The following is a 25117-nucleotide window of genomic DNA, read 5'->3' on the forward strand; positions in this document are numbered from 1 at the left end:
TGCCAAGCACTGTTTTGGCTCTAGTACCCAGCACTGGGAAACAGGCATGTCCGTGACAGAGACAGCGGTTGCTGGTCTCAGGAGCTTACTTCCTAGTGGGAACACATTCATCAGATACAGACATGTATGTTGTTATATAACGTATCCAGCAGTGCTAAGGTAAAGACAAAGTAGGACAGGGAGAGAGCAGTGTGGACACGGCCAGGACAGCTTCCCAGAAAGGTGCCTTGCCAACAGAAGTGGGATGAGGCGAGGAACGGCACTGCACAAGTGCTGGGGAGGGTGAGGACTCCAGGCACGCGGACGGTAAGTGCAAAGGCCCAAAGACGGGGATGTGTGTGGCGTGTCTCGGACCAGACAGAAGGCTGGACGGCTGAAGCTGGTGGGGGCCAGGGGTGCACGGTGACAGGGAACGGGGTGCGAGAAGTGGCTGGGGGCCATGGAAAGAACTGGGTTTTATTCTGGGTGAAGGGAGAACCCATCAGAAGGTTTTGTGTAGGGCAGGAATATGATCGGAATAGTCCGATCAAGGCTAATGACAACAGGTTGTGAAAAGCTTCTTCACTCCTTATGGGACTTGAGGGTCTCCCTCAGCCCTGGCAACCCTGAGCGAGTTGTGCTGGAAGCCCCCAGGTCTCAGGCCAGGTTTCTTGCTGAGGGGGTGGTCAGGATGGCAGATGAAACTAAATGGCTCTTCAGAAGCGTCCAACCCTAGAGAGCCTGGGGGTGCTCAGTGGATTAAGCATCTGCCTTTGGCTCATGTCATGATCCCAGGGTCCTGAGATGGAGCCCCACACTGAGCTCCCAGCTCAGCGGCAAGCCTGCTTCTCCCTCTACATATACCACCCCATCTGGCGTGTGCTTGTTCTCTCTCTCTTGCAAAAATAGATAAATAAAATCTTAAAAAAAAAAAAAAAAGAAGTGTTCGACCTCGAACAGACAAAAGTCCCCCGCTCACAAAATGCATCTTTGATGCTTTGAAAAGCTCAAAGCTGAAGGCTGTTTTTGCCTCAGGGCAGATACGAGGCTCTAGAACCAATGTGCCGAACCTGAGCCAACGCGCTAACTCGGCCCGGCAAGGTGGGACCTGGGAGAGGCACCCAGATGAGACACCAACTCCGCGATGCCCCACGCACGGGGTCAGACGCCACGGTGGTCTCTGAAAGGCCTTTCTGCTTCTGCCTCATCCCCTCCTGATGGGAGGGCAGCTCAAGTGGCCCCATTCAGAGATGACAGCTGGGGCCCCATGGAAATCCCGAGGCTCCCGAGTCCAGGGGTCAAGGCCTGGGGCTGGTCTAACGACCCCGGGCTTGATTTTCCAGGTCCCTGAAGCCGACTGTCGTGCAGGGCGGTTAGCCAGCACTCACCGGGGCGTGCAGCAGCGTCCTGGCTTCTGTCTTCTGCAAGCTGCTTCCTTCCAGGGGGAGGCGCTCAATCTTCCCTGTCTGAGCGAAGAGTAAGTGGGTCCCGGGCGGCAGGGGGATCACAGCAGTAGGAACGGAGGGTCTTTGGTGAATCGGGGGAGCCACTGTACTCAAACCTGGGTGTCAGGAGAGGTCAGTGAGCAAGGCCTGCGTGCAGCAGGAACACACACACCAATGCACGCGCGTGGGCGCACACACACACACACACACTCGCCCGGGGTCAAGCCACCTTCATGGCACCACAAACGGCACAACCACACAATGCTCACTGTACTTCTAAAAACACAAGGAGCGGAAAGACCACAAAGGGCGTTTGTGAAGGTGATAAGGCAAAGCCTGAGGTTCATATTAAAGGTCACGTGGAAAGCGAAAACAAAGCAAGGGCTTAGCCTTCCCTTAGGAACAGAAATACTGTAACCACTCCTGCCCTGCTTTGGACACATGAACCAAAAGGACAGCAAGAACAGCCCCCCACCCCAACCCCTGCACCCAGGGAGCTCACACCCCAGGGGAAGATGCTGGGCTTCCCCAGGCTGGAGGGGCTCTCAGAGCAAGCTGGCCCTGCTTGCCCCCGCGGACCCAGCCCCGTGAGCAGACACACAGCCTGCCCGCCTTTCAGGAACAGAACGCGGGTCAGGGGCCCGTTTTCCCCGAGAGTCAGCCTCGCCTCCTAAGTGCTGCCCCTGAAGCTGGCATGACTCCCGGCTCCCCCCAGGACAAGAGAATGTCCTGAGGAGGGACAGGCTGCCTCGGCTACAGGGGGAGGGGCCTGGATGTGGCCCTTCCATGGCTCGGGCTCTGGCTCCGGTTCTCCGACCAGAGAGAGCCGGACGGTCCTAACTGGGGCTGTTTCCCCTTCTTTCCCCTGCCCGCCTATCCTGCCCACTGCAACCAGTCAGTGACATGAACCAGGCGGGCTGACCTCTTCTCTCTCTGGAATCCATCCCGCCTCTCCAAACTCCCTGCCGGCCTGCTGGCTGGTCATTCGCTCACCTGTTAGGCACCTGCCGGGGCCACTCACTCCAGCTCAGCTTCTACCCGTCAGCCACTGTATTTCTAAATCCCAAAACCTGACTGCATCAATGTCATAAGCCTCTGGGTTTCTCGGTGAGCTCCTCTCCCTGCCCTGCCCCTGTTCACCTGTCCCGCCAGGTTCTGGGGGCCGGCGCTGTGACTTACCCCTCTGGACCCCCAGGCACTGATCCCAGCATTGGAAGCTCAGTTAATGCTGGCTGCATGAATTAAGACCACTTCCTACTCACTTGGCCTCTTAGCAGCTTTGCGAAAATAGCTGGTCACTAGCTGAATTGAGAATGGAGATTCAAGGACCAATTGTGTTTGATTTTGATTACGTGCAACAATGACCATCTCCTACATCTGAGACAGAAGCAGGATTGTAGAGCTGGGATCCATCCTAGAGAGAGACTGAGAGGTCCCAAGCAGCACAGACCCACTGACCTCAGTCTCCCCGACCCTGCTCCCGGCCCCACATCTCCCAGGGAAGGCCTTCGGGGGGCCTCTTCCAATCCTGCCACAAAGCACGCAGCCGGAAGGCCAGGAGGCCACTGCAGGGAGTGTGCCCAAAGGACCCACAGCACACATACCCTGTGCTACCCATGCAGGATGGCTGCAGTGGGTCCCACAAGCATTTGTACACGACAGGTGTGCAGAGAGGAAGAGAACAGGTATGGGGGGTGGTGGGGATAGAGAGATGGAGGGGGTGGGTGCATGACCAGGGAGACAGAGAAGAGAGGTGCAGAGGGCAGAAAGGGAGAGGGGAAGCGGGGTCTGGGCTGGCGGAGCAGTGCTTGATTTAGGGTAGACAGAACGTGCCACCAGTGCCCTAGGCAAGACCCCCAGGGATGCTCAAAGGCACTGGGACTCTGGTCCCTGAGGCCCTTCTCAGACCCAAGCCCAGTGCAGTGCTGCCCTCCGACTTACATGGGGGCCTCATCCCAGGCCTGGTCCTTGTGCCCTCCAGCTCCCGACCATCACGATCCACGCACCAGCACTGGCCCGTGCTGCCATGGCACTGGGTGGGCATGTAGTGCCCATGCTCGTCACACTCAGGGACAAACAAGCCGGGCCGCTGTGGGATCATCACCCCCGCTGTCCCGAGGATGTGTTCTCTCTCCAACTGGCATCGGGTTTTCTCCATTTCTGCAACAGAGACAAGCACAGGGGAGGCGGTCAGCTGGGTCGCTGGGCAGGAGCCACATGGCGGACGCAGACCCATGAAAACTGATCGTTGGGTTTTGTGTTGTTCATTTTCTAAAATTTAAAATATCATGTTATTTAATGGATGTCACTGTCAAGAAGATATTTACATTTTCTTTTCTCTCCTATGTGATTTGTTTTCAGTTTGTAAACATTGAGGCAAAATGGACAGAACATAATATTCATTGTTTCGAAGTGAGCCCATCAGTGCCATTTAGTACAGTCATGATACTACATCAAACCACTACCTCTATGGGATTCTGATCCACCATCCTTGGCTCCACACCTAGAAGCAGCATACTCTCCACTCCCACCTCCTCCCCGCCCCTGGCAGCCAGCAACCTGCATTCTGTCTCCATGGATTGCCTCTTCTGGACATTTCCTATAAATGTGACACGTACGGTCACGCATAGGGCGCATGACCCGTTGTGCCTGGCCGCTCTCACTCAGCACATTTTCGAGGTTCATTCACAGTGTAGGATCCAGCAGTGTATCATTTCCTTTTATGGCTGAACAGTGTTCCACGGGATGGCTAGACCACATCTTGTTTATCCATTCATCACTAGGTGGGCATCACAGAAATTTGTTTTAAGAGACTTCATTTCTCTGAAATTCGCCCTTTGTACCATCTCAAGCTTCTTGATTATCCACGCTGAGTCGAGATCAAAGATTTGGAAGACCAAACACCCCAGGGCACGTTTTCCAAATCTGTGCTTCCTTTCAAAGATGACCTTGTGTTTGGCATGAGACATGGCCTTTTAACCGTGCAACTAGGACCCCCAGGTTAGGAAATCCTTCTCTATCTGTGGGAAATGGCCTGGAATCAACGATCCCCCAGTACGCAGAGCTGTAGCTGGTTCCACACTGGCTGGAGGGCGGCCACACCTCTGCAGCTATGGCATGGAAGCAACCCAAATTTAATACGTAAATGAATGAGAGTTCCAATAAAACTTTATTTATGAAAACAAACAGTGGGCCAGATTTGGCCTATGGAGATGGTAGCTATCAACCTGTACTCTAGGGTATTACTAGTTATGTTAGGGAGAAATTTTATATAAATATGCTCATTCACATATTAATACGTGTTAACTAATATAATATAACAGTAATAAGATACATTGTAACATAATAATCTATTTCACAGAACTTTGTGTCTGAAAAGTGTTTTCGACTCTCGGTTCCACCATTTTTGGTGTTATCTTGGGCGCATCCACAATGCTGGATGTGTCACACTCCTCACCGCAGGACCACGATGGCACCAGTAACTAATCTCATGCATTATTGTGAGGAGTAAGGGAAATATGATGGGACAACATGTACAGACGGAATTTGAAATTCCACACTCAAATGTTCATTTGTCACTGCAACATGGCCTCCATGGTGACACTGTGTGCGTGTTGCCAGCAAATATTTAAAGTACCTTCTGTCTATGCTGCCAGTTCTCACGCTAGCCTGCTTCATGGGGTTGCTGCCACGATCAGAAGCAGTAAGTGAGGCCAGGAAAGTGTGTGTTGAACCTGGCAAGGGAAAGAGCGGGTATGCTTTCCTTTTTGTTCTAGGAGCTAATACTAAAAAACAAACAAACAAACAAACAACATATTTGATGTAGGAAGAGCCAAGTGAAGATACAAATAAGCCATCTGCTTGAGAATAAGATACTGGGTTTTGTTGGCTCTTGGATGTAGAATTTGTTCCTTCCTCAATATCTTGCACGTATGCAGGGTTTGCAAGTTTCCCATATCAACTGTCTCCATTCACACGTGTTTCATTTAATTCTCTACCAGAACAGTATGCAACAGGCAACTCCATTTTTATACCACATGAGAGAGCCAAGGCTCAGGCTGGTGAGGGGCTTCCCAGGCCACAGCACTAGGAAAGAGCTCAGCGCAAGCTAGAACCTGGGTCTTTGGATTCTTGGCTCAGCCCCTCTGTATCCACAAGCCCAGAGCCCAGAACAGCTCATGGACACCAGACATGTTATGTCATCGGTGATATATACAAGCAAGCTTAACGCACGCACTGAAATTATCTGTGGCCCACAGACTCAGTTTCCTTTTTTCTTTTTAATAAAGGTTTTATCTATTTATTAGACAGATCACAGGTAGGCAGAGAGGCAGGCAGAGAGAGAGAGGAGGAGGAAACAGGCTCCCCGCTGAGCAGAGAGACAGATGCGGGCTCGATCCTAGGACCCTGGGATCATGACCTGAGTGAAAGGCAGAGGCTTTAACCCACTGAGCCACCCAGGTGCCCCCAGACTCAGTTTCCTTCCACCGGCATCTGTATACGATGCTGCCTTTCCAACTAGAGAACAGGCCTGGTATTGCGTGTGCTGTCAACAACGCCTAGCTTTTTTTTTTTTTTTTTTTTTTTAAAGATTTTATTTGTCAGAGAGAGAGAGGGAGCAAGAGCGAGCACAGGCAGACAGAATGGCAGGCAGAGACAGAGGGAGAAGCAGGCTCCTTGCCGAGCAAGGAGCCCGATGTGGGACTCGAACCCAGGACACTGGGATCATGACCTGAGCCGAAGGCAGCTGCTTAACCAACTGAGCCACCCAGGCGTCCAACAACGCCTAGCTTTTAAGGAAGTAGGGGTGACTCCATTTTATGTGGCTGACAGTTTTGTGTTGACATGGTGTTTGGCCAACATACAGAGTCTCAAGTGATCTACAACTTATAGAGGAACTTTTAAGTTGCTGTATCTTGAACTTACAAAAAGGAGGAGAAAACTACCAACTGGGACTCAGGATATGGAATTTCAAGTGTGTTTACGGAAAGCTGCGATGTCACTGGGTTTCCTGGGATGACTTCCCAGCCCGGCTAGCAGGAGCAGCCCCAGTGGGAGCCGCCTGCTGAGGGTCTCAGCCCTCCATGGGGAATTTTCCATTGCAGGCAGGGATGGGAGGGGTAATAAAGACACATTTCCTGGCCCTGTTCCTGCCTGATAAAATGAAAACTCAGGCAAGATTCTTTTTACTCATCTGCTCTGAGCAAGCAGTCAAGACCTGATATTTATCCAGGGACGAGCAGGAAGTCTGGGATGAATTTCTCAAGGTTGGGGACAAAGAAAATGAGAGAAAAATGATAAAGAGAAATAAGAAAAAAAAAAGCACCTTTTAAATCTCTTCACTTGTATCTCATTTCCTTGCCTGATTAAATTTTTTTCTCCGTGTTAATCCAAAATAAGTAACTAGTGTAGCCTCTGATATACTTAGGGTGGAGGAACTCATTTTGGGGGAACCTTCCTTATGTAGCCTCTTCCTGTCTACTCTGCCCCCTCCAGGGGCCAGCTTCCCCGCACATGGATTTATCTATAATAAAAATAATCTAACAGCAGAGACCATAGGAATTTTTTTTAAAGGTCTTACTCAATTTTGAGAAAAACTGCCATAGAAAATTCTCTTACATAAGGAGTTCAAGGAACTTTTTGTAAACCAAAAAATTATTCAGGCCTCATGTTCTTTGTTTATAAAACAAAGGAGATGAATTATAGAATTTCTAGAGCCCTTCTAGCTCTCACTGGGAAATTCAAGTTGTCTAACACTGGGTTTGTTTGAAGCAAAGTGCACAGGGAAACAGAAACGATATGATACAAATAAAAAGTGTCCATTAAATTGTTTCTCAGTTTTCCTTAAGTTGTATTATCTAAATGTTTTCATCTTTCCTTGAAGCCTGCTCTCTGATCTCCTGAATTCCTTTGTGTCTAAAGATGTGTACTGTGTCTGCTTGTGCAACATGCAGGTAAGCGTGACAGCTGCCGAGCATGAAGAGATGCAATCCAACATCGGCAGGTGTGGTATGTGCCCTTAAGGACCGAGCTTTACGACTCTAGCCAGGACTTTGTAGATGCCTCTTTGATCTGCTACTAATCCAGTCTCTTACTTTCCAACACTCTAGACAATTACATTCCCCCAGACAAGGCTGGCAGCCGTGGTGGGCAGCCTCCAAGATGACCCCAGTCTCCTGCCCCCTGGCATTCTCATATTTAGGCAGTTCCCCTCCACAACGTCCGAGGGTTGCCCTGTGACTAATATTATCACCAGAAGTGACAGCCTATCACTTCCCAGATGAGGTTACAAAAGACTCTGGCTTCCATCTTGGATGTACTCGCTCTCTCTCTTACCACCTGCTCTGGAGGAAGCCAGCTGCCAGGTCTTGAAGTCACTGAGGCAACCATGTGAGAGATCCAGGCTGTGAGGACCTGCAGTCCTCAGTCCAGTGGCCTGTGAGGCGCAAGGGCTTGCCAGCAACCACATGGATCCCTCAGGCCCTGGTGAACCTCAGAGAAGACCAGAGTCCCAGCGAATGCCTTAACGACAATCCAATGAGAGACCCTAAACCAAGACCACCCAGCTAAGCTGCCCCTGAGTTCCTGACCCTCAGAGCTGTGAGATAGTATTTATGTCTTCGGCTGCTAACTCTGCGGATCCTTTATTACAATACAATAGATAACTACCATGAACCCTTGAGCAACATAGGTCTGAACTGTGGATTTTTTTTTTTTTTAAGATTTATTTATTTAGAGAGAGAGAGATTAGGGGAGGGACTGGAAGAGAGAGAAAATGCACGAGTGGTGGAGAGGGGCAGAGGGAAAGGGGAAAGCTCAAGAAGACTCAGCTAAGCGTGGAGATCAACTCAGGGATCGACCCTACGACCTTGAGATCATGACCTGACCTGAAACCAAGAGTCAGACACAACCAACTGAGTCATGCTGGTACCCTGAACTGTGGATTTTTTTTTAAACTGTATTTTCTCTTTCTTATGATTTTCTTAATAACATTTTCTCTCCTCTAGCTCACTTTATAGTTGGAATATAGTATACAAGACATATATAACATACCAACTATGCGTTCATCGACTGTTTATATTATTAGTAAGGCTTCTGGTCAACAGTAGGCTATGAGTAGTGAAGTTTTTGGGCAGTCAAAAGTTATACACAGATTTTCAACTGTCCCTGTCTGCAGGGTGGAGGGGGGGTCAGGGCCCCAACCCCACATTGTTCAAGAATCAATGTAATATGGCAGCCCTCAAACTTTCTGCCCATGACCCACAGGAATACACTTCACTCAGCAACTACACACACACACACACACACACACACACACACACACACACACTCATCCACACATAGAGACGAGCATCATTTCACCAAACGGCACTTTTTCCTACTATGCACACTCTACCTACTCAGTTGTTTTCCTGATTGTTTTCTGTTCTATTCTGTTGAAAAGGAAAGATGATAGCAGTCTGCTGAACTGATTCCACAGTCCACACACGGGTTGTGGGCAAGAGCGCAGAGGCGCAGGGGGCACAAATCCGAGTTTCTTGTCTTGCCTGTCATTAGGTTGACACTGCCATAGCCGGGACCTTAACTGGCTGACTCACCCTCAAAGCCAGTTTAGTTTGAATTTTTTAAAAACTTGTCCCCTACTGTATACAGTAGGACCAAGCTAAGTGCTGACTGATTCCCTGTACCTCATTATGCTTGGCAATAGGAATTAGGATGACACACATATTATTTTTCTCCCTGTTAATATTTCACAGAAAAATTTAGTCAAAGTTTAGAAAAATATGATGAAAACCTCTGTGTTCATTTACCAGCTGAAAAAAAAAAAATGGAAATACAAAGGCGGGGCACTTGGGTGGCTCAGTGGGTTAAAGCCTCTGCCTTCAGCTCAGGTCATGATCCCAGGGTCCTGGGATCGAGCCCCGCATCGGGCTCTCTGCTCAGCAAGGAGCCTGCTTCCCCCTCTCTCTCTGCCTGCCTCTCTGCCTACTTGTGATCTCTGTCTGTCACATAAATAAAATCTTAAAAAAAAAAAAAAAAAAGAAAGAAAGAAAGAAAAAAAAGAAATCCAAAGGCAGCCCCTGTGCAGCCCTCCTCAATCCCATCTTCCTCTCTCTCACCGCTCAGGTAACCTTGAGCCCCGAGTTTTTGTTTTTCATTCCTATCTATGCATTTTGTAGCTTTCTTACATATGTATACACACGTGGCTTTATTTTCATAGTGTTATATTTTACATAAACGGCCTCATGCTGTATATATCCTTCTGTCACTTTTTTCCTGCTTACCATGTTTTTGAGAATTATCCATTGATTCTGGCTCACGCATTTTAACTGCTGTACATGATTTCATTGTAGGAATTGTACCAAAACCCACTGGTGCAGCCCTCCTGTTGACAATCATTTAGTTTGTTGCTGTCGTTGTTACCAGCGATACTCAACGAACACTCACGTACACTTCTAGCGCACTCCTCTCTTGACGACGTAACTAGATGCTAAATTTCTTAAGAGAATGGGGTTGAGTCCATCAGCAATCCTAGCAGACAGCTCTGATTGGTTTTGTCCTTGTCCCATCTTCCTATCCCAGTCTGCAGGTCTGAATTTGTTTCTGTTTCGTTAACAGAGCCTTAGGGAAGGGGCAAGGAGTGAGGTTAAAAATAAAAAACAGGGGCACCTAAGTGGCTCAGTGTGTTAAAGCCTCTGCCTTGGGCTCAGGTCATGATCCCAGGGTCCTGGGATGGAGCCCCACATCGGGCTCTCTGCTCAGCGGGGAGCCTGCTTCCTCCTCTCTCTCTGCCTGCCTCTCTGCCTACTTGTGATCTCTGTCTGTCAAATAAATAAATAAAATCTTTTAAAAATAAATAAATAACAAAAACCAAAAAATGAAACATCTGCTGCTTCTTGAACCAGCAATATGAAGCAAGCCTAAAGAAATAACGAGCGTCAGTCATTTTTAGTAGCTGCTGGAATGTTTGATTGAGATTATCACGAATTCTTCCCTGCTTATCAGAATCTATGGGCAGCGAGATGGTTTTTATCCACAACTTCAAGAATAAAAGATTAGCTCTGCCTCAGTTCATCTTGGCTGGGGGTTGGGAAACATTTCCTGTCAAGGGCCGAGTGGAAGAGATTTCAGGCTTTGTATGCCTCTTAGTCTTGGCCACAACTACTGAACTCCAGCCTGTGTCAAATGAAAGAAGGAAGCCATTTGCTCTACATAAGCTAATGAGCATGGCTGTTCTCCAATAAAACTTCATTTACAAAAACAGGAGCTGGGCTAATTTTGACGTGCAAATGACAGGACGCAGATCCTTGTTCTAATCAGAAGAAAACAATCTAGATGAGAAACGTATAGTGTTATATGTTCAAATTTTAACCTTAAATCTGTTATTTTTCTTTTTGATGGGCGACTATCCTAAAAACTGGTCACACCTAGCCCTGGTGAGAGGGTGGAAAATAAATACTTTCCTACACTGCTAGTAGGAGAGGAAACTGGTGCAGTCACCTGTTTCTTCAACATCTATAAATCGGGGTGGGGGGAAGCACCGTCATGGGCCACGTCTTCCACCGGATATTGGGGACATAGGAATAAAACGCATATGCAGGGTGCCTGGATGGCTCCGTGGGTTAACCCTTTGCCTTTGGCTCAGGTCATGATCTCAGGGTCCTGGGATCGAGCCCCACATCGGGCTCTCAGCTCAGCAGGGAGCCTGCCTCCCCCGACTCTCTCTGCCTGCCTCTCTGCCTACTTGTGATCTCTGTCTGTCAAATAAATAAATAAAATATTTAAAAAAAATAAGTAAAACTCATATGCAGCCTACACTCACAGGCTAGTGTAGACAGGCATTGAAATAGTTACTAATTGCTTAACAAGGTGGTGGTAAAATGGATATTTTGTTGAAACATTATGTAATTGTGCATATAAAGGACATATTTACAGTGGCATAAATACGCCTGGCAGTAACAGCGGCAATAATTAATACATAAATATTAATTAATTATAAATTGTATATTAATTATATATTTATTAATAATATATTTATATACTATAAATATAATTAATATTTATTAATTAATAAATATTAGTTCATACTAAATAAATAACAAATAAGTAACCACATGACACCAGACTGAGGCGTCTGGCATATTCTTGATCTCATGACAGAATAGCATGTGGTTCCGGGAACTGAATCCGGGCTGGAGTCCATCTGACAGAACCGGGTTTGGATCTTGGTTCTAGCACTTACTACCAATGGGAACTTGATTACACCTTTATCTTTTTCAGCATCAGGATCCTCGGTATAAATGGAGATTGTAATTGTGTTCATTTTAAATTTTTAAAATTAAAAAAAAATTTTTTTTAAGATTTTATTTATTTATCTGACAGAGAGAGATCACAAGCAGGCAGAGAGGCAGGCAGAGAGAGAGGAGGAAGCAGGCTCCCCGCTGAGCTGAGAGCCCGATGCGGGGCTCAATCCCAGGACCCTGAGATCATGACCTGAGCCGAAGGCAGAGGCTTAACCCACTGAGCCACCCAGGTGCCTCTTGTGTCCATTTTAAAAAGATGATTATGAGGCACCATCGGTTCAGCATTGGATTCTTGATTTCGGATCCGTCGTGATCTCAGGGTCATGAGCTCGAGCCTCTTGTCAGGCTCCAGCTGGGCATGGAGTCGGCTTGGGATTCTCTCTCTCCTTTGCCCCTTCCCTCGCCTCTCCCCCATTTGCTCTCTCTCTCTCGGAAAAAGAAAAGAAGATTACGAACATCACGTGAAACAGTACAGGTGAAGCACCTACACAAACGGCCGCCCATTACGTGTATTCATTCGGCTGCATCTACGGAGTGCCTCCTATGTTCCCAGACCAGGTCCAGATATGGACCTAGGACTATCATTATCTTTATTGTCTAATGAGACACCACACAAGCCTTGGGTCACCAGGTCACTTCAGAAACCACACAGTCAGGTGTCATAGGTAGCAATGTAGACAGTTCTGTAGGGTCTTTAGCCAGCATCTTCCCCCAGTGGTGGCCCTTCACCCCTGCTCCCCTGCCCCGCCCGAGCTCCATTCCCTACGACTCCCAGGAAGCTGGGATGGCTTAATTTTATGTGTGAACTTGGCTGGACCACAGGGTAAAGATATGCTAGATATCTGGTCAAACACTGTAGGTCTTTCCGTGAAGACGTTTTGGATAAGATCACCCTTTAACTTCATGGACTGAGTAAAGCAGATGGGCCTCATCTAATCAGTGGAAGGCTAGACTAGAACACAAAGGCTGGCCTTTCCCTGAGTAAGAGAGAATCCATCCTTCCCAACGATCAATGACCTGGGATACCAGCTTTTCTCTGCCTTCACACTCAGATGGAAACATGGGCTGTCCTGGGCCCCCAGTTTGCTAACTGCAGATCTTGGACTCGCAAGCCTTTATAATTGGGAAAACTAATTCCTTATAATCTCTTTATAATACACACACACGTGCATGCACACACGCACACACACATCTATTAGCTCTGTTTCTCTGGAGAACCCTGACTAATACAGAGTATTCTTACCCTGAACTGCTTGCTCAAGTTACAAGGATGCCCAGACTCGAGGTTGCCAGTATAGTTATGGTCTGCGTGGTACCCCCTAGCGTTGTGTAGTACACAACCGGTTGTACACTGCAGCTGTGCTCTCATCTCCCACCTTAACATCCCTTGAGACTCTCCATACAGACTCCAACTTCCCCACCTTAGTGCCTCTCCCAGGGCCATGTGCTCAGCATCAGAAACATGGCAAGGCCTACCAGCTCCAAACGTCTCCGACACCTTACCTCCGGGCACACAATGGAAGCCGTCTCCTTGATAACCAGGTTTGCACTGGCACTTGAAGGAGCCTGGAGTGTTGTAGCAGAAGGCGTCGGGGTGACATCGGGTTGACTGACACTCATCCACATCTGCAAAACAGCCACCAAGCCCAGGGGACAGTGAAATTTCTTCTGTAATTCATAGATGACACAGTAATTTAAACCTCTTTCTCAACCCTGGGGGACTCTGTTTCTGATCTGGGAATAGCGATTTAAAATTTACAAAACGTGACTCATCAAAACACGAGCTCTCCAAATTCTAACCAGTGTATTTATAAATGTGTTTCACTCCAAGCATGCAGAAGGAAAAAAGAGAAGATTGGTTTGCATTATAAAATGAGCCTTCTCATCACAAGAGAGGGCTTCAAAAACCTGGGAGAGTTTGGAGACATCATTAAGGGCGGAGAGAAAAACCTCAGAGATAAGAGAAAATTCATGTGTTCAGTAATGAAAGTATCTCAGAATTTATAATCTTAGAAAAGCTCGGACTTTTCAGGAACACTGTTGGCTGTACTTTTAAGCAATTTTGCAAATCAGAGGTTGGGGGTAATTATCTCATAGTTCTCTTTCCTGAAATGATCTTTAAGAACATCTTGGGAGCCATGAAGGACTGACCACAGGTCTAAAAGAATTCTGGGTAATCATTTATTCTTTGACTGTAGTCATTTATTCAATAAGGGCACTGGGCTTGTTTCGGAGATGAGAGCAGGTGAGAGCAGGTCAGATGAATTATATATACACATTTATATATTTATATATCTCTTACTGAACAAAAACCTGGACCTCAAGCCCCATGTATCCAAGAGTTGTTTGCCTTTTCCCAAAAGAAAATCTCCTCAGTTCCTAGTAGACAACAGGAGTCTAATTGTTGCCTGAGTGAGCAAGTCACAGAGAACAAAGTAGTAGGGGAAGGCTAAGCATTTTCTCCAATGACAACAGCCCCCAAAGGAAACACAGGGTTCACACTATGCAGAGAGACAAAACGCAGCCCATATGCTCAAAAGAGTTGAAAGAGTAATTCTCTTAATTTCAGGGTGAGTCGGTAATTGGCAGATGGGATTTTTCTTTCAGGTTCCATGGAGAGAAAAATCAGAGCAAGCACGCACCTTGGCAGGCTCGGCCGTCCCCAGAGAAGCCCGGCAGACAGGAACAGGTGTAGGAGGACCCGCCCACGTAGACACACTGAGCCCGCTGGGGTATGTCGCAGTCGTGGAGGCCAGTCTCGCAGTAGTTGATAGGGCGCTGGTCCACGACAGCTTCAAACAAAAGGTTGACACACAGTGTTTGGAGAGAGGCCCCAAGTGGTCTCGGTAGCCTTCTAAGCAAGTTCCCTCTACATCAATGGTTTAGTCCACTGAGGGGACTGTGCCTAGACCCCGGACCTCCAGACATCCTGTCAGGCTTCCTCCTCTGCCCCCCAGTGGGTTAGTATGGGTTAGTACCCCTGAATTTTCTATTTTCTGCCACCTGCCTCCAATCAGTCTTCAGAGACGGACACCATGGCTGTTCATCCCACCTGGTACTCAACCTTGTCAAAACCTCGGGGCTCTGTCTCAGGCCACTCTCTATACTGGCTCCCTCAAACCCAACTTCCCGTTCACTGAGACACGGAGGTGGGCATGTGTGGGTGTATGTACACACTTGTTGCGGCGACCCTGCTGGGGCACCTGGAGCCGAGGACCTGAGACTTCTGCATGGTGGCTTGACCCCTGGCCCACCAAGCAGGTCAAGCACCAACTACAAACGCTGAAGGCATTTCCCGTGACGGAAGGAGAAGTAAATGTTTCCAGGGTGGTGGGACAGGTGTAGAGATACTGTGGATTCTGGGGTGTAAGCATCCCCGAGTGTCTACCAGGTACACACGTGTCTGCCGCATGGCTTTTATACCTCACTTCTCAGAGTCTCACATTTTTCCTCTGTGGGGAGGCCGGTGGATGAGCTGTCATTCTTTACAGGGTCCCAAAGATAGAACCCACAGAACGAGGGCTTGGGAAGCGGGTAAGTGACTAAGGGCGTGGCCGGTAATAACGTCTTGTGCTCTTGCCTCAAGATGGAAGTCAAGGGCTGAGGTCTCAGGGGTAATTTCAGTGGCAGGTGCAGGATCTCTGGGGTTCCCAAGACACCATTTAGCTTCTGGTTTTAAAGCTCTAAGACCCTCGACAGAATTCTGTCCTTCAGAACTGATGTTCCTTTCTTTCCCTTCAAGGAGGCCCTTGGTGTCTGGACTATCCCAAGCAAGGAGGGCTTCTCTTCCTTCTCCTCCTCACTGAGTCTTTCCAAGACTGATTCCAGTTTTTCTTGTCTTTGAGAGAGAGAGAGAGCTTTAAGCATGGTCAGGGGACACGTCAAGGAGAGGGTATTCCTCAAGGTTCCAAATTTCTGGAAAACAGTCACCCAGATGATACCTAACAAGTCCAAGAACACACTCGGCTTCCTTGGGCCCTTCTTTCTTCTCTCCCTCATCTCTAAGTCTCTTCTCTTCTCTAGGGTCCCCTTCCTCCCCCCCAACTCCTCCAGCTTAGCTGCCCGACTCTCAAGAAATTAGGGTCCCTCAAAGGTTGGGAAAGTACCCGCAGACAAAACCACCAGGAAACGAGTCTCACTCAGCTTTCTTTTCTCTATCTCTTCCGACACATATTTGTGTCATTTATACCTCATAGGTGGCCATTTTACAAGTGACATTTGCTCACGGCTTCGTTTGCTCCACCCTAATTAACAGAGACCCTCCGTAAGGGACACGCGCGGGTAGGTCTCGACATTCCCTCCCAGCCATCGCGGTCGCACGTGCGTTTCTATAATCCTCAAATCGTTTCTAGAAAAAAGGCAATTTAGAGCTGCGTTTTTTTTATCACTTTTTTTTAACGGAAGATCACTTTTCCATGCCAAAGCCATTTGCTTCTTAAAGAAGTTTTAAAAGCCAGCCCTACCATTCCAAACTGTTTAGTTCGAACTGTTTCATTTTCAAAAATACGTGAGGCATTTAGGGAGGTTTCATGTCAGTTAAGAGGGAAAGTCTCTTCGACATTTCTTGACCATGAGCACACAGCCCACAGCCCTGGCAGTGTGTCTCAGTTCTCACACAACTGGAATTTCTAGATGGCTTTGCTGACAACATTCATTCAGAGGGGTCAGGACGGTCACGGAGGACAGCGGCTGCCTGGAGAACCTAAGCCACTGGAGGGGACACTGGGGCACCGCGCAGTGCTCTCCTCAAAGGCTCCTGACCTTGCTGAGCTGGCATGTTCTCTACAACTCTGATCCCACCCCTTTCACGAATGGGAAACGACATGCTGGGAGGAAGGGGGTGCATTCCGGAAAGGAGAGAAAACCAGGCTCAAATGAGAATTAAAATTTAACTAGAATCCCAAGAAGACTGTAAGCTGGGGTTGTGCTTTCCTAGCGCCACCTTTTCTGAGGAGAAGCATGGAGAAGGACCCTTCCCTGACCTGGAAGGAGCAAAGCGGGCTGCTGGTCCTGAGCCGCTGCCGCCCCCTGGCAGCAGTTCCCCAGAACCACCTGCGGGCTGGTTGGGCTGGAAATGAGGAGACAGGAGAGAAGAGGGAGATGCCAAGAAGGAAAGACAACCGAGGGTAAGAAGTCACAGATTAGAAGGACGGAAAGGTGTACAGGGTGTAAACAGCTCTAAGGAGGGTGGTTTCCCTCGTTACTTTGAAGTTCTGAAAATAAGGTCACAAAAGTGAATGTTTTACATTAATTTTTCCCAATAATACAATAGGCAGGGAAGGGAGAACACTGGGTGAAGCAAGTCCTCCCACCTGTGGGATGCGCAGGTACATGGTTTTGTGCACGCACAAAGACACCCACGTAAGGGGGTCAATGGAACCTCAAATCTCCCCACATTCCACACACAGAGCCGCGTATCCTAGGGCTATGGCCACGCAGAGGGGGATTGTCTGTGTCTTCACATAAAGGTGATTTATGGGCTGTTTTCGTACTTTGCACATTCTAATTAACTGTAAAAGTTGGCATGCAGTGGCAAAGAGAAAGGTCGCAGGTTTACAGGAAATGCCAAACACAGAAGTCCACGAGGCAGTTCCCCACAGGAAACCGAACCTCACAGAAAGAGGCAATGACCCCAGCCAGCCCACAGCCCCTGCACGAGCCCCAGCCCTTCACCGTCGGCAGCCACTGCACTGGCCTCCGCGGCTGTCCCAACTGTCTTCTCTCCCTTCTCTGCTGCGACCTGGGATAAATCTTTCCAACCCGGGCTTTCCGTGCAGCATATAGTTGTGACGGAGAATTTCGGCAGAGGTGACCCAGTGACAAGCCAGAGCGACTGGCTGGAACGCGTTTAGGCCGACGTGGTTTTCCCTGTGAGCTGCCTCTCCATGCAGCGGCTCTCGAAGGTGCTGGGCAATGGGGGCTGGTGGCCAGGCCTGTGGGCAGGGGGGACTCGGGAGGCCTCACGAGGCCCAGACCTGGTGGCACAGCTCCGGGTAACTGTCACATGTGTTCCTGAGCAGTGGGATCCCTGGTTCAGACAAAATCTCACCCAGAGTGTGACATGCAGAGAAACGAAAGGCTGGAGGTCATGGTGGGGGACAGACGGGCCCCGGCTCCCACAGCTCCTCCCCGGCAGCTCCCGAGGGGCCTCCAAGGGCTCTGGGCGACCCCGTGAGCCCACGATCCAGCCTGAGGAACCGAGGTCCAGACACGTGAGGTGTCCTCCTCAAAGTCCAATGCCTCGGAGTGGACATCTGTTCCCCCCTGCCCTGCGGTGAGTGCGCTCGGCAGGGGGACGTCGCGCCTCCCGGCCACCCACCCCGGAGCCACGTCCCCCCACCTGCCAGGGCTGAGTCCAGACGTAATGGAAATGGGGCCGTCATGAAAAATAAACGTTCAAGTCACCTCCATCTCCAAAAAGCAGGGAAGGAGCTTGGGCCAAACACACAGAAATGGTTGTTCTCTACCAAGAGAGAAAAAAGTGACCTTAGCAGGGCCGGGATCTGCACTCAGTGCAAGGGGACCAGCTTCCCAAAACGTGCAGATGTTTGGGTCACGTTCAAAACCCGAGAACGGCCTGTTCCCTTCCGCCCCCGGGCTGTCACCTTACCCTGGGACCTCAGCAGCCCTGCCTGAGCGTCCGGGTGGAGCGAACGGAGCGTGTTTGGCTGCAGGGAGCAGCCAGGCAGCAAAAAGGGGGCGGCTCCGTGATGAGACACAAGAAGAATCTGTGGTCCCAGTTTTAAAACAGATTCTTCTTGTGTCTCATCACGGAGCCGCCCCCTTTTTGCTGCCTGGCTGCTCCCTGCAGCCAAACACGCTCTGTCGATTAAGCCTCTGCCTTCGGCTTAGGTCATGGTCCCAGGGCCATGGGATGAAGCCCCACATCAGGCTCTCTGCTCGGCGGGATGCCTGCCCCCCCCCACCCCACCGCCTGCCTCTCTGCCTACTTGTCTGTCAAATAAATAAATAAAATCTTTAAAAAATAAATAAATAAAATTGGGAGGACAAGTTGAGCTTGGAGGCCCATTCAGCATGCTGCCCACCGGAACGGACATCTCCAAGAATCTTTGAACTTAAACTTCTTGGCCCCTGTCAGGTCCAAGTGCAGCAGCAGGAAAAAAGTGGAAACGTCTGAACAGTCAGGCCCTTGGGGCAGGCCCACGAGCACCAGTCCCCACAGCACCGGCCTGCAGTGCGGTGAGCCCCACAAAGAGCTTCTCCTCACCTCCTCTGACAGGGCCAAGAAGCTCTGCTACAGCTCGTGGCTTATTCTAGCACTGCTTCTGCCTTAGGTGCGGGACCCTCCGGTATGTGGTAAACGGCTTCCCCGAACAACAGAAGGCGGCGCCCCCATGTCAGCCAGATGACGACAGGGCGGCGCCTGCACTCAGACCGTGGGCAACACACCCCGCGTGCACGAGCGGTGTGACAAGTCACCCGCAGAACTTACTGGATTTGACAAGTCACCTGCAGAACTTACCGGATCTGACAAATCACCCGCAGAACTTACCCGATTTGACAAGTCACCCGCAGAACTTACCCGATTTGACAAGTCACCCGCAGAACTTACCCACACAGGCTCCCGCCTCTGAGAACCGATAGCCGTCCACACACTCGCAGCGGAAGGTTCCAGGCTGATTATTACAGACGGCGTGGCTCCCACACACCGAGGGCTGTTCTGAACATTCATCGATATCTACAACAAATTTTTTTAAAAATCCACACTTAAAAAAAAAAAAAACCACTTCAAATATGGGTAAATACAATGAAATAGTATTTTGGACCGCACAATTGGATCAATTCTAAGACCGCAAAATTGGATCAATTCTAAGACAAACTCTTCTATGGTCCAAAAGTTACATGAATACGATTTTTTTCCTATTTATTTTTTTATTTCATCATCAGCGGGAGAGCAGAGGGAGAGAGAACCTCAAGCAGACACCACGCAGGACGCAAAGCTCAGTCTCACGACCCTCAGATCGTAAGCTGACCTGAAACGAAGGGTCGGACGTTTCATTGACGGAGCCACCCGGACACCCCAGTAAGAGTTTTCTTCCTGCGTGCCACTTTCGAGAGTGACCCCAAGGCCCTCCTACGAACCGCGTGCTTCCCCTGCCTGTCCTGGAGGCAGCCGCTGAGCCTGGGGCTCGCTAACACCAGACTGGCCCGTGCACGTCAGAAAGCCAGGTGCGCAAGCGTCCAGACTGTGAACACGGCTCCTGAGGCCACGGAGCATATTTAAATGCGCTACTCAAAAATATTACTTAACCCACTTACAGGTACAAAGCAAAGCTGAACAATGTCAGGCCTAATTGTGAATTTTTGAATGTTGTCTAGAGCTTAATGCACTAAAAGGAAGCTTGTCAGTGAACCGGCAGGGTGATGTCCTCTCATGACAATACCAAAGCTATCACAAAAAACCATATGCTTTGGAACTGGACATAGCTAGGCTCCAATCTGCCTCCTTTAGTTACCAGCTTGTGTGGTCTTGGGCAAGCTACTAACTACTCAGCCTCAGTTTCCCCGTTGGTAAGTGAAGCACAGTATGACTGACCTTGAGGGATTCTTCTGAGGACTACAGGAGTTGGATGTAAGCCAGAGGAACCCAGTATGCTCAAGAAACGTAGCTATTATTGTAATTTTTAGGGGTTCATCCTATAGCCGTGGGGATGGATTGGGCTGATCTAGGGCCACGGCCCTCAGATTGCCACCAGGCATCAGGGTCCAATCTGCAGCTAACCCCACAGCAAGGCTGGTTGGCCCAGACGAGAAGCTCAGCTAACTTGTCATCGCCCTGATTACCTGCCCACTAATGGACTGAAATAAACACAACCACATGAGGTTCTTCCTATGCCAGCCTCATCCTCAGAGTATGCTGAGTATGAGTAGTCTAGAAATGCTGGCATTTCTAGAACCTTGAGACATGGGGATGTCATTTCATGAGATCATGAGATCTCATGATCATACAAGTTCCCTCCTCTTCTCACCCTCCTCCAACGCCTTCACGGGAACTTTCACATTTAGAAGACAAAGCCTCATGCGTCTATCTCCAATGGCCAGCCTCGCCCATCTCCTCCCTGGTGAGACATATACCCTGCTGGCCTATCGGACCATGTTGCCAAGAGAGGCACTTCTGCCACATCTGCCCCAGAGCCTGACCTCTACCCGTGCAAACACCCAAACCAAATGGTATTCAGCTTTTTAAATATGTACCGCCAATGTCACATTCCTGTGCAATGTTTAAGATACAAGATCTCACACTAGAGGACCGCTCCGGGCACAGGTGGGAGGTCACAGCACACAGCCCCTCCCGAAGCAGCCCCTTCCATGAACTGGAGCTGGAGTGCGGCTGCGGGATACTCAGCACGGCCCCATCCGCCAGCTGCTGCTCCGACAACACAGGAAGAAAAAAAAAAAAATCGGTCCGGCTTCCACGGTCTCTGTGCCCTGACTCTCAGAGGACACTCCCTGCACAGATGTCTGCACACCCTGTTCAGACTGCAGGGCTCCAGAGCTCGGACTCCACTGCCAAAGCCCAAGAGCCCAGAGCAAGAGTTTTCAGTCAAAGGGACAGAGCGAAATCACCCGGGTAAGTGTTCCAAGTTCCAGTCCTCCCCCAGCAGTTTGTGGACAGGGATGCTGTGTGTTTCTAAAAAGCTACTTGGGTGATTAGAAGGGTTAGCACTCCCTTAGCCCCCACCTACTGCTGCCCAGTAGGACCTGCAGGCCCGTGGGATGAGGGAGGGTATGGCCCCTTGGCATGCGAAGGTCCCTCTCTCTATACACCCAAGCACGGTGACACCTTTTCTGTAGGGCAAGACTCTAGGAGTTTCGTCCTTATAGTGAAATTCTTCTGAATGTCTAATCTAAAACCTCCCTTCTGTAAACCAAGGGTGGGACTTTAAACCTTCCTTTAGCCGAAACAGTAAGCTGGTGCTAACTGCCCCCTCGTAAAATATCACAAAATCTCCTTCAAGTTTGTTTTTTACTCTCTGGGAAGAGATCTCCTTGCACATAGATCAGTCTCTAGCCCAACAGGAATGTCCTAGATAATTTGTGTAATCATTGCTTCCTAACTTTTTTCAGAGTGGCTACTTTTCATGTATTTTCAGCCAATCTTAATTTGCCCCTTTTCTGAGGGCCAGGCTCTCTGAGGAGAGTCTCATGACTGATTTGTTACGTGCCTGTGTGTGCCCAACATTACCAGAAGAGAGGTCATCCAAAACGATCTCTACAGACTCCCGGCTGAGGAATGTATGGGAGTCATCCTGGCAGCAGATATCTGCGATTTGTCTGGAAACCTTCTCCAAGCTATGCTGGAGGGACACCATGCAACGTGTCGCCGACACCGGGCTTGCTGGGGATGTCATCTATCATCACGTCAGGGTTACACAACAGAGTTGCAAAAGCTCATTCTCATTCTCTTCTAAGTCACTTTCCAGGTCAAAATAACACACGACATGATTTGCCTAATGCAATTTCCTACCAAGAGCCTCACGTCTCGATGCTTTAACACTCTGAGGCATGTTCTAGTGACCCTGAACAAAACAGTAGCCTGACCGGGAATATACTCACATTCCATCGTGCTAATCCCCCAGAACAAGGACTAACCAGAGAACAAAAGCAAGTCCACACACGACCACTTGTCTTCCTGAGCGAGCACAGAGAGGGTTCTCTGTGACAGCAACAGAGTAGGGAAGGTACGGCCGGGTCGTGTGCTGGGAGGTGAAGCAAGCGTTCCCACTACGGTCCGCTCAGGTGCTGGGAGTGGATGAAACAGCCGGAGGTCATGGCTCAGCAGCAGTGGGTTGGGGTGTCTCCAAGCTTTACTCACATGTGTTCGTCTTACGAAGTTGAGGTAGGGCCATGTAAAGACCAAGAAGGTATACGCTTCCAGCAGAGAAGTGAGGGAGCTCCCTCACTGCACGGTGTCCAAAACCATCTTCCTGGCCCTGGGAGGGCTCTGCCCCCCACTCCCCAGCTACCATGCTGCTTCAGACTGGCCTGAGCCAGCTCAGCCATGAAGGATTGCTGGGCCATGTGGGGGAAATTCTGGAACACTCTGATGATTAGAGGCACGTAGGAACTCTGTCCCCTTCCCAGTCGTCTATTACAAGGAAGGAGAGCATTGGACTGGATTCTACCACCTGTACAAAGCCATCAGCAGGCTAAACTGTTACACGGTCTGTTCCTACAAGCACATGTCCCTGCTCCCCATTATTTCAGATGCCCCAGTGAGCACCTTACTCTGAGCCAAATACAGGAACATAGTGACAGTAGGACCTGCCAACCTTTATGTTAAATCAGCACACGCAATCTGCCACTCGTCAGAGGGCTGGATGCCAGACCCCAGGCATCACCCCTCGATTTCATGGCTCACCGGGTTCTCAGACCCCAATCCTTCAAGAGGACTGGTCATCTTTCTGGCCAAACATACAGGTGCATGCCACTCTTTCACTGGGGGGACATCCTTCTAGCATCTGCGACACCTGCTAGCGAACCCTCGGCTGCAGACTTAGGCTGCTCTGATTGAAGTGCTTGACACTCCTGCACTGCTTGCTTCTGCTGGATGGACTCGTCACTGAGTTAGGAGTCAGCTAACTGACCCTCGGTAGTGTCCTAAAACTTAGTCACAAACACATGGGTAAGTATGCAAAATTATATTATAATCAGGAGCGCCTATGGGGCTCAGTCAGTTAAGTGTCTGCCTTCGGCTCAGGTCATGATCCCAGGGTCTTGGAATCGAGTCCCGCACCGGACTCCCTGTTAGCGGAGAGCCTGCTTCTCCCTCTGTCTGCTGCTCCCACTCTCTGACAAATAATAAATAAATAAATAATGAAATCTTTTTAAAAAAATCTTAAAAAAAGAACATATTAGTATGCAGCTGTCACGGGTAAGTATTCAAAGTTAAACTACAATCAAGTAAGTCTGGCAAGAAGGCAGTGAGCGTAACGTTCGTGCGTGAGTCAGACCCCCGGTCCGACGTTCCGGTGTCATGGGCTGGCTCGCTCAGATGAGCCGCAGCATTTCTCAGCTACAGAAAAAGGAACAAACCTGCCACCGGTGGAACAGCCACGATCAAAGTAAATATATAAATAAACCTCATTAGCAAGTGTTGGCCGGGATGTGACGGATGGGCAGCCCCCATGCGCCGCTGCTGGGAATGTGAAATGGGACCCCCGCCGAGCGGAGAAGTGTGAAGGCGCTGGAAGAGCCAAACCGGTATTTCATACACTCAGGTTCACAGCGGCATCACCCACACCAGCCAAAAAATCGAAGCAAGCCAGGAGTCCACAGACAGACGAAGGAGTTAAAAAGACGGCAGTGTGTGCAGGCCACGGAATCGATTCCCGCCTTCAGCAGGAAGTGATTCGGGCCCAGGCTACCACGTGGTAAGCCCTGAGGACACTATGCTCACAGAAGTGAGCCAGTCACGGAAGGACAGGACCGTGTAAGGCCACTCTATGAGGTATGTAAAGAGTCATATTCATGGAAAGTAGGGCCGGGGGACAAGGGAATGGGGAGTTGTTTAATGGGGACAGTGTTTCAGTTCTGCAAGACAACCACAAGAACCCCAGGTGTGGGGCCTGGCACACGCCCTGGTGCTCCCCTCGCCCCTCCCTCTCTTCACCCAGCCCTCTGGTCTGCAGACTTCGGACACCTCCTCCTGGCCTCTTCCCCAGCCCCCACAAGTCAGAAGGGATGGTTGTACCAGAGCAGATCCTTCCGTCCCCTCGGAAGCCTATGGAACACTCGCAGGTGAACTGAACCCCAGGGCCAGGGCGACAGGCGGCGTTGGTGTCACACCCGTGAGTGCCGATGTAGCAAGGGTTCTGCAGGGCATCCGGGGAGCCATCTGTGAAGGAGAGACACGGAAGCCGAGAGAGTGATCCAGGGATGCCTGCGGGTTTCCTCCTTCCACAGAGAGCAAGGCCCAGCTGATGACCCAGAGGGTCCTGGCCTAGAAACCAGCTGATTCCCATGTCACCCTCCGGCGGGATCGGCAAAGCATGTCCCTCCAGATCCATGCCTGTTTTTGTAAATAAAGTTTTACTGGAAACCAGCCGCATCCATTCACTTGCAAATAGTCTATGGCTGCTTCCGTGCCACAATGGCAGAACTAAGATCTTCAGACACTACAGGGCTGGCAAAGCCTAGAATGTTTAATGCGGAGCCTTTTAAGAAAAAAAAAAGTACCACCACCAATGCCCAGGGCCCAGCTGTCACAGGAGGGAGAAAGACACCTGTCCTCCTCCTGCTTTATAGAGCTAAGCAAGGATGAACACGGCCGGCTGGGGAGGTGGCCTGGGTATGCAGGGAGCACCAAAAAGAATTAAAAAGAGAAAAGCCTAATGCTGGACCCCAAGCATATAGAGCCCGTAGGGC

General features: G+C 49.6%; 1 protein-coding gene across 1 annotated transcript in view; it reads right to left on the bottom strand.

Annotated features, from left to right (window-relative positions):
• NID1 (nidogen 1) overlaps positions 1-25117 on the bottom strand; it is an 81737-nt gene that overhangs the window by 12703 nt on the left and 43917 nt on the right. Inside the window, exons 9-14 of the mRNA XM_032312275.1 lie at positions 24444-24587; positions 19302-19427; positions 14371-14520; positions 13232-13354; positions 3366-3584; positions 1368-1540 (exon numbers count right to left, since the gene is read on the bottom strand). Coding sequence (XP_032168166.1) covers positions 1368-1540; positions 3366-3584; positions 13232-13354; positions 14371-14520; positions 19302-19427; positions 24444-24587 — 935 coding nt within the window. The remainder of the gene's footprint in view (positions 1-1367; positions 1541-3365; positions 3585-13231; positions 13355-14370; positions 14521-19301; positions 19428-24443; positions 24588-25117) is intronic.

Source organism: Mustela erminea, chromosome 14 (assembly GCF_009829155.1).
Source record: "Mustela erminea isolate mMusErm1 chromosome 14, mMusErm1.Pri, whole genome shotgun sequence".
In the NCBI taxonomy this organism is placed as follows: Eukaryota; Metazoa; Chordata; class Mammalia; order Carnivora; family Mustelidae; genus Mustela; species Mustela erminea.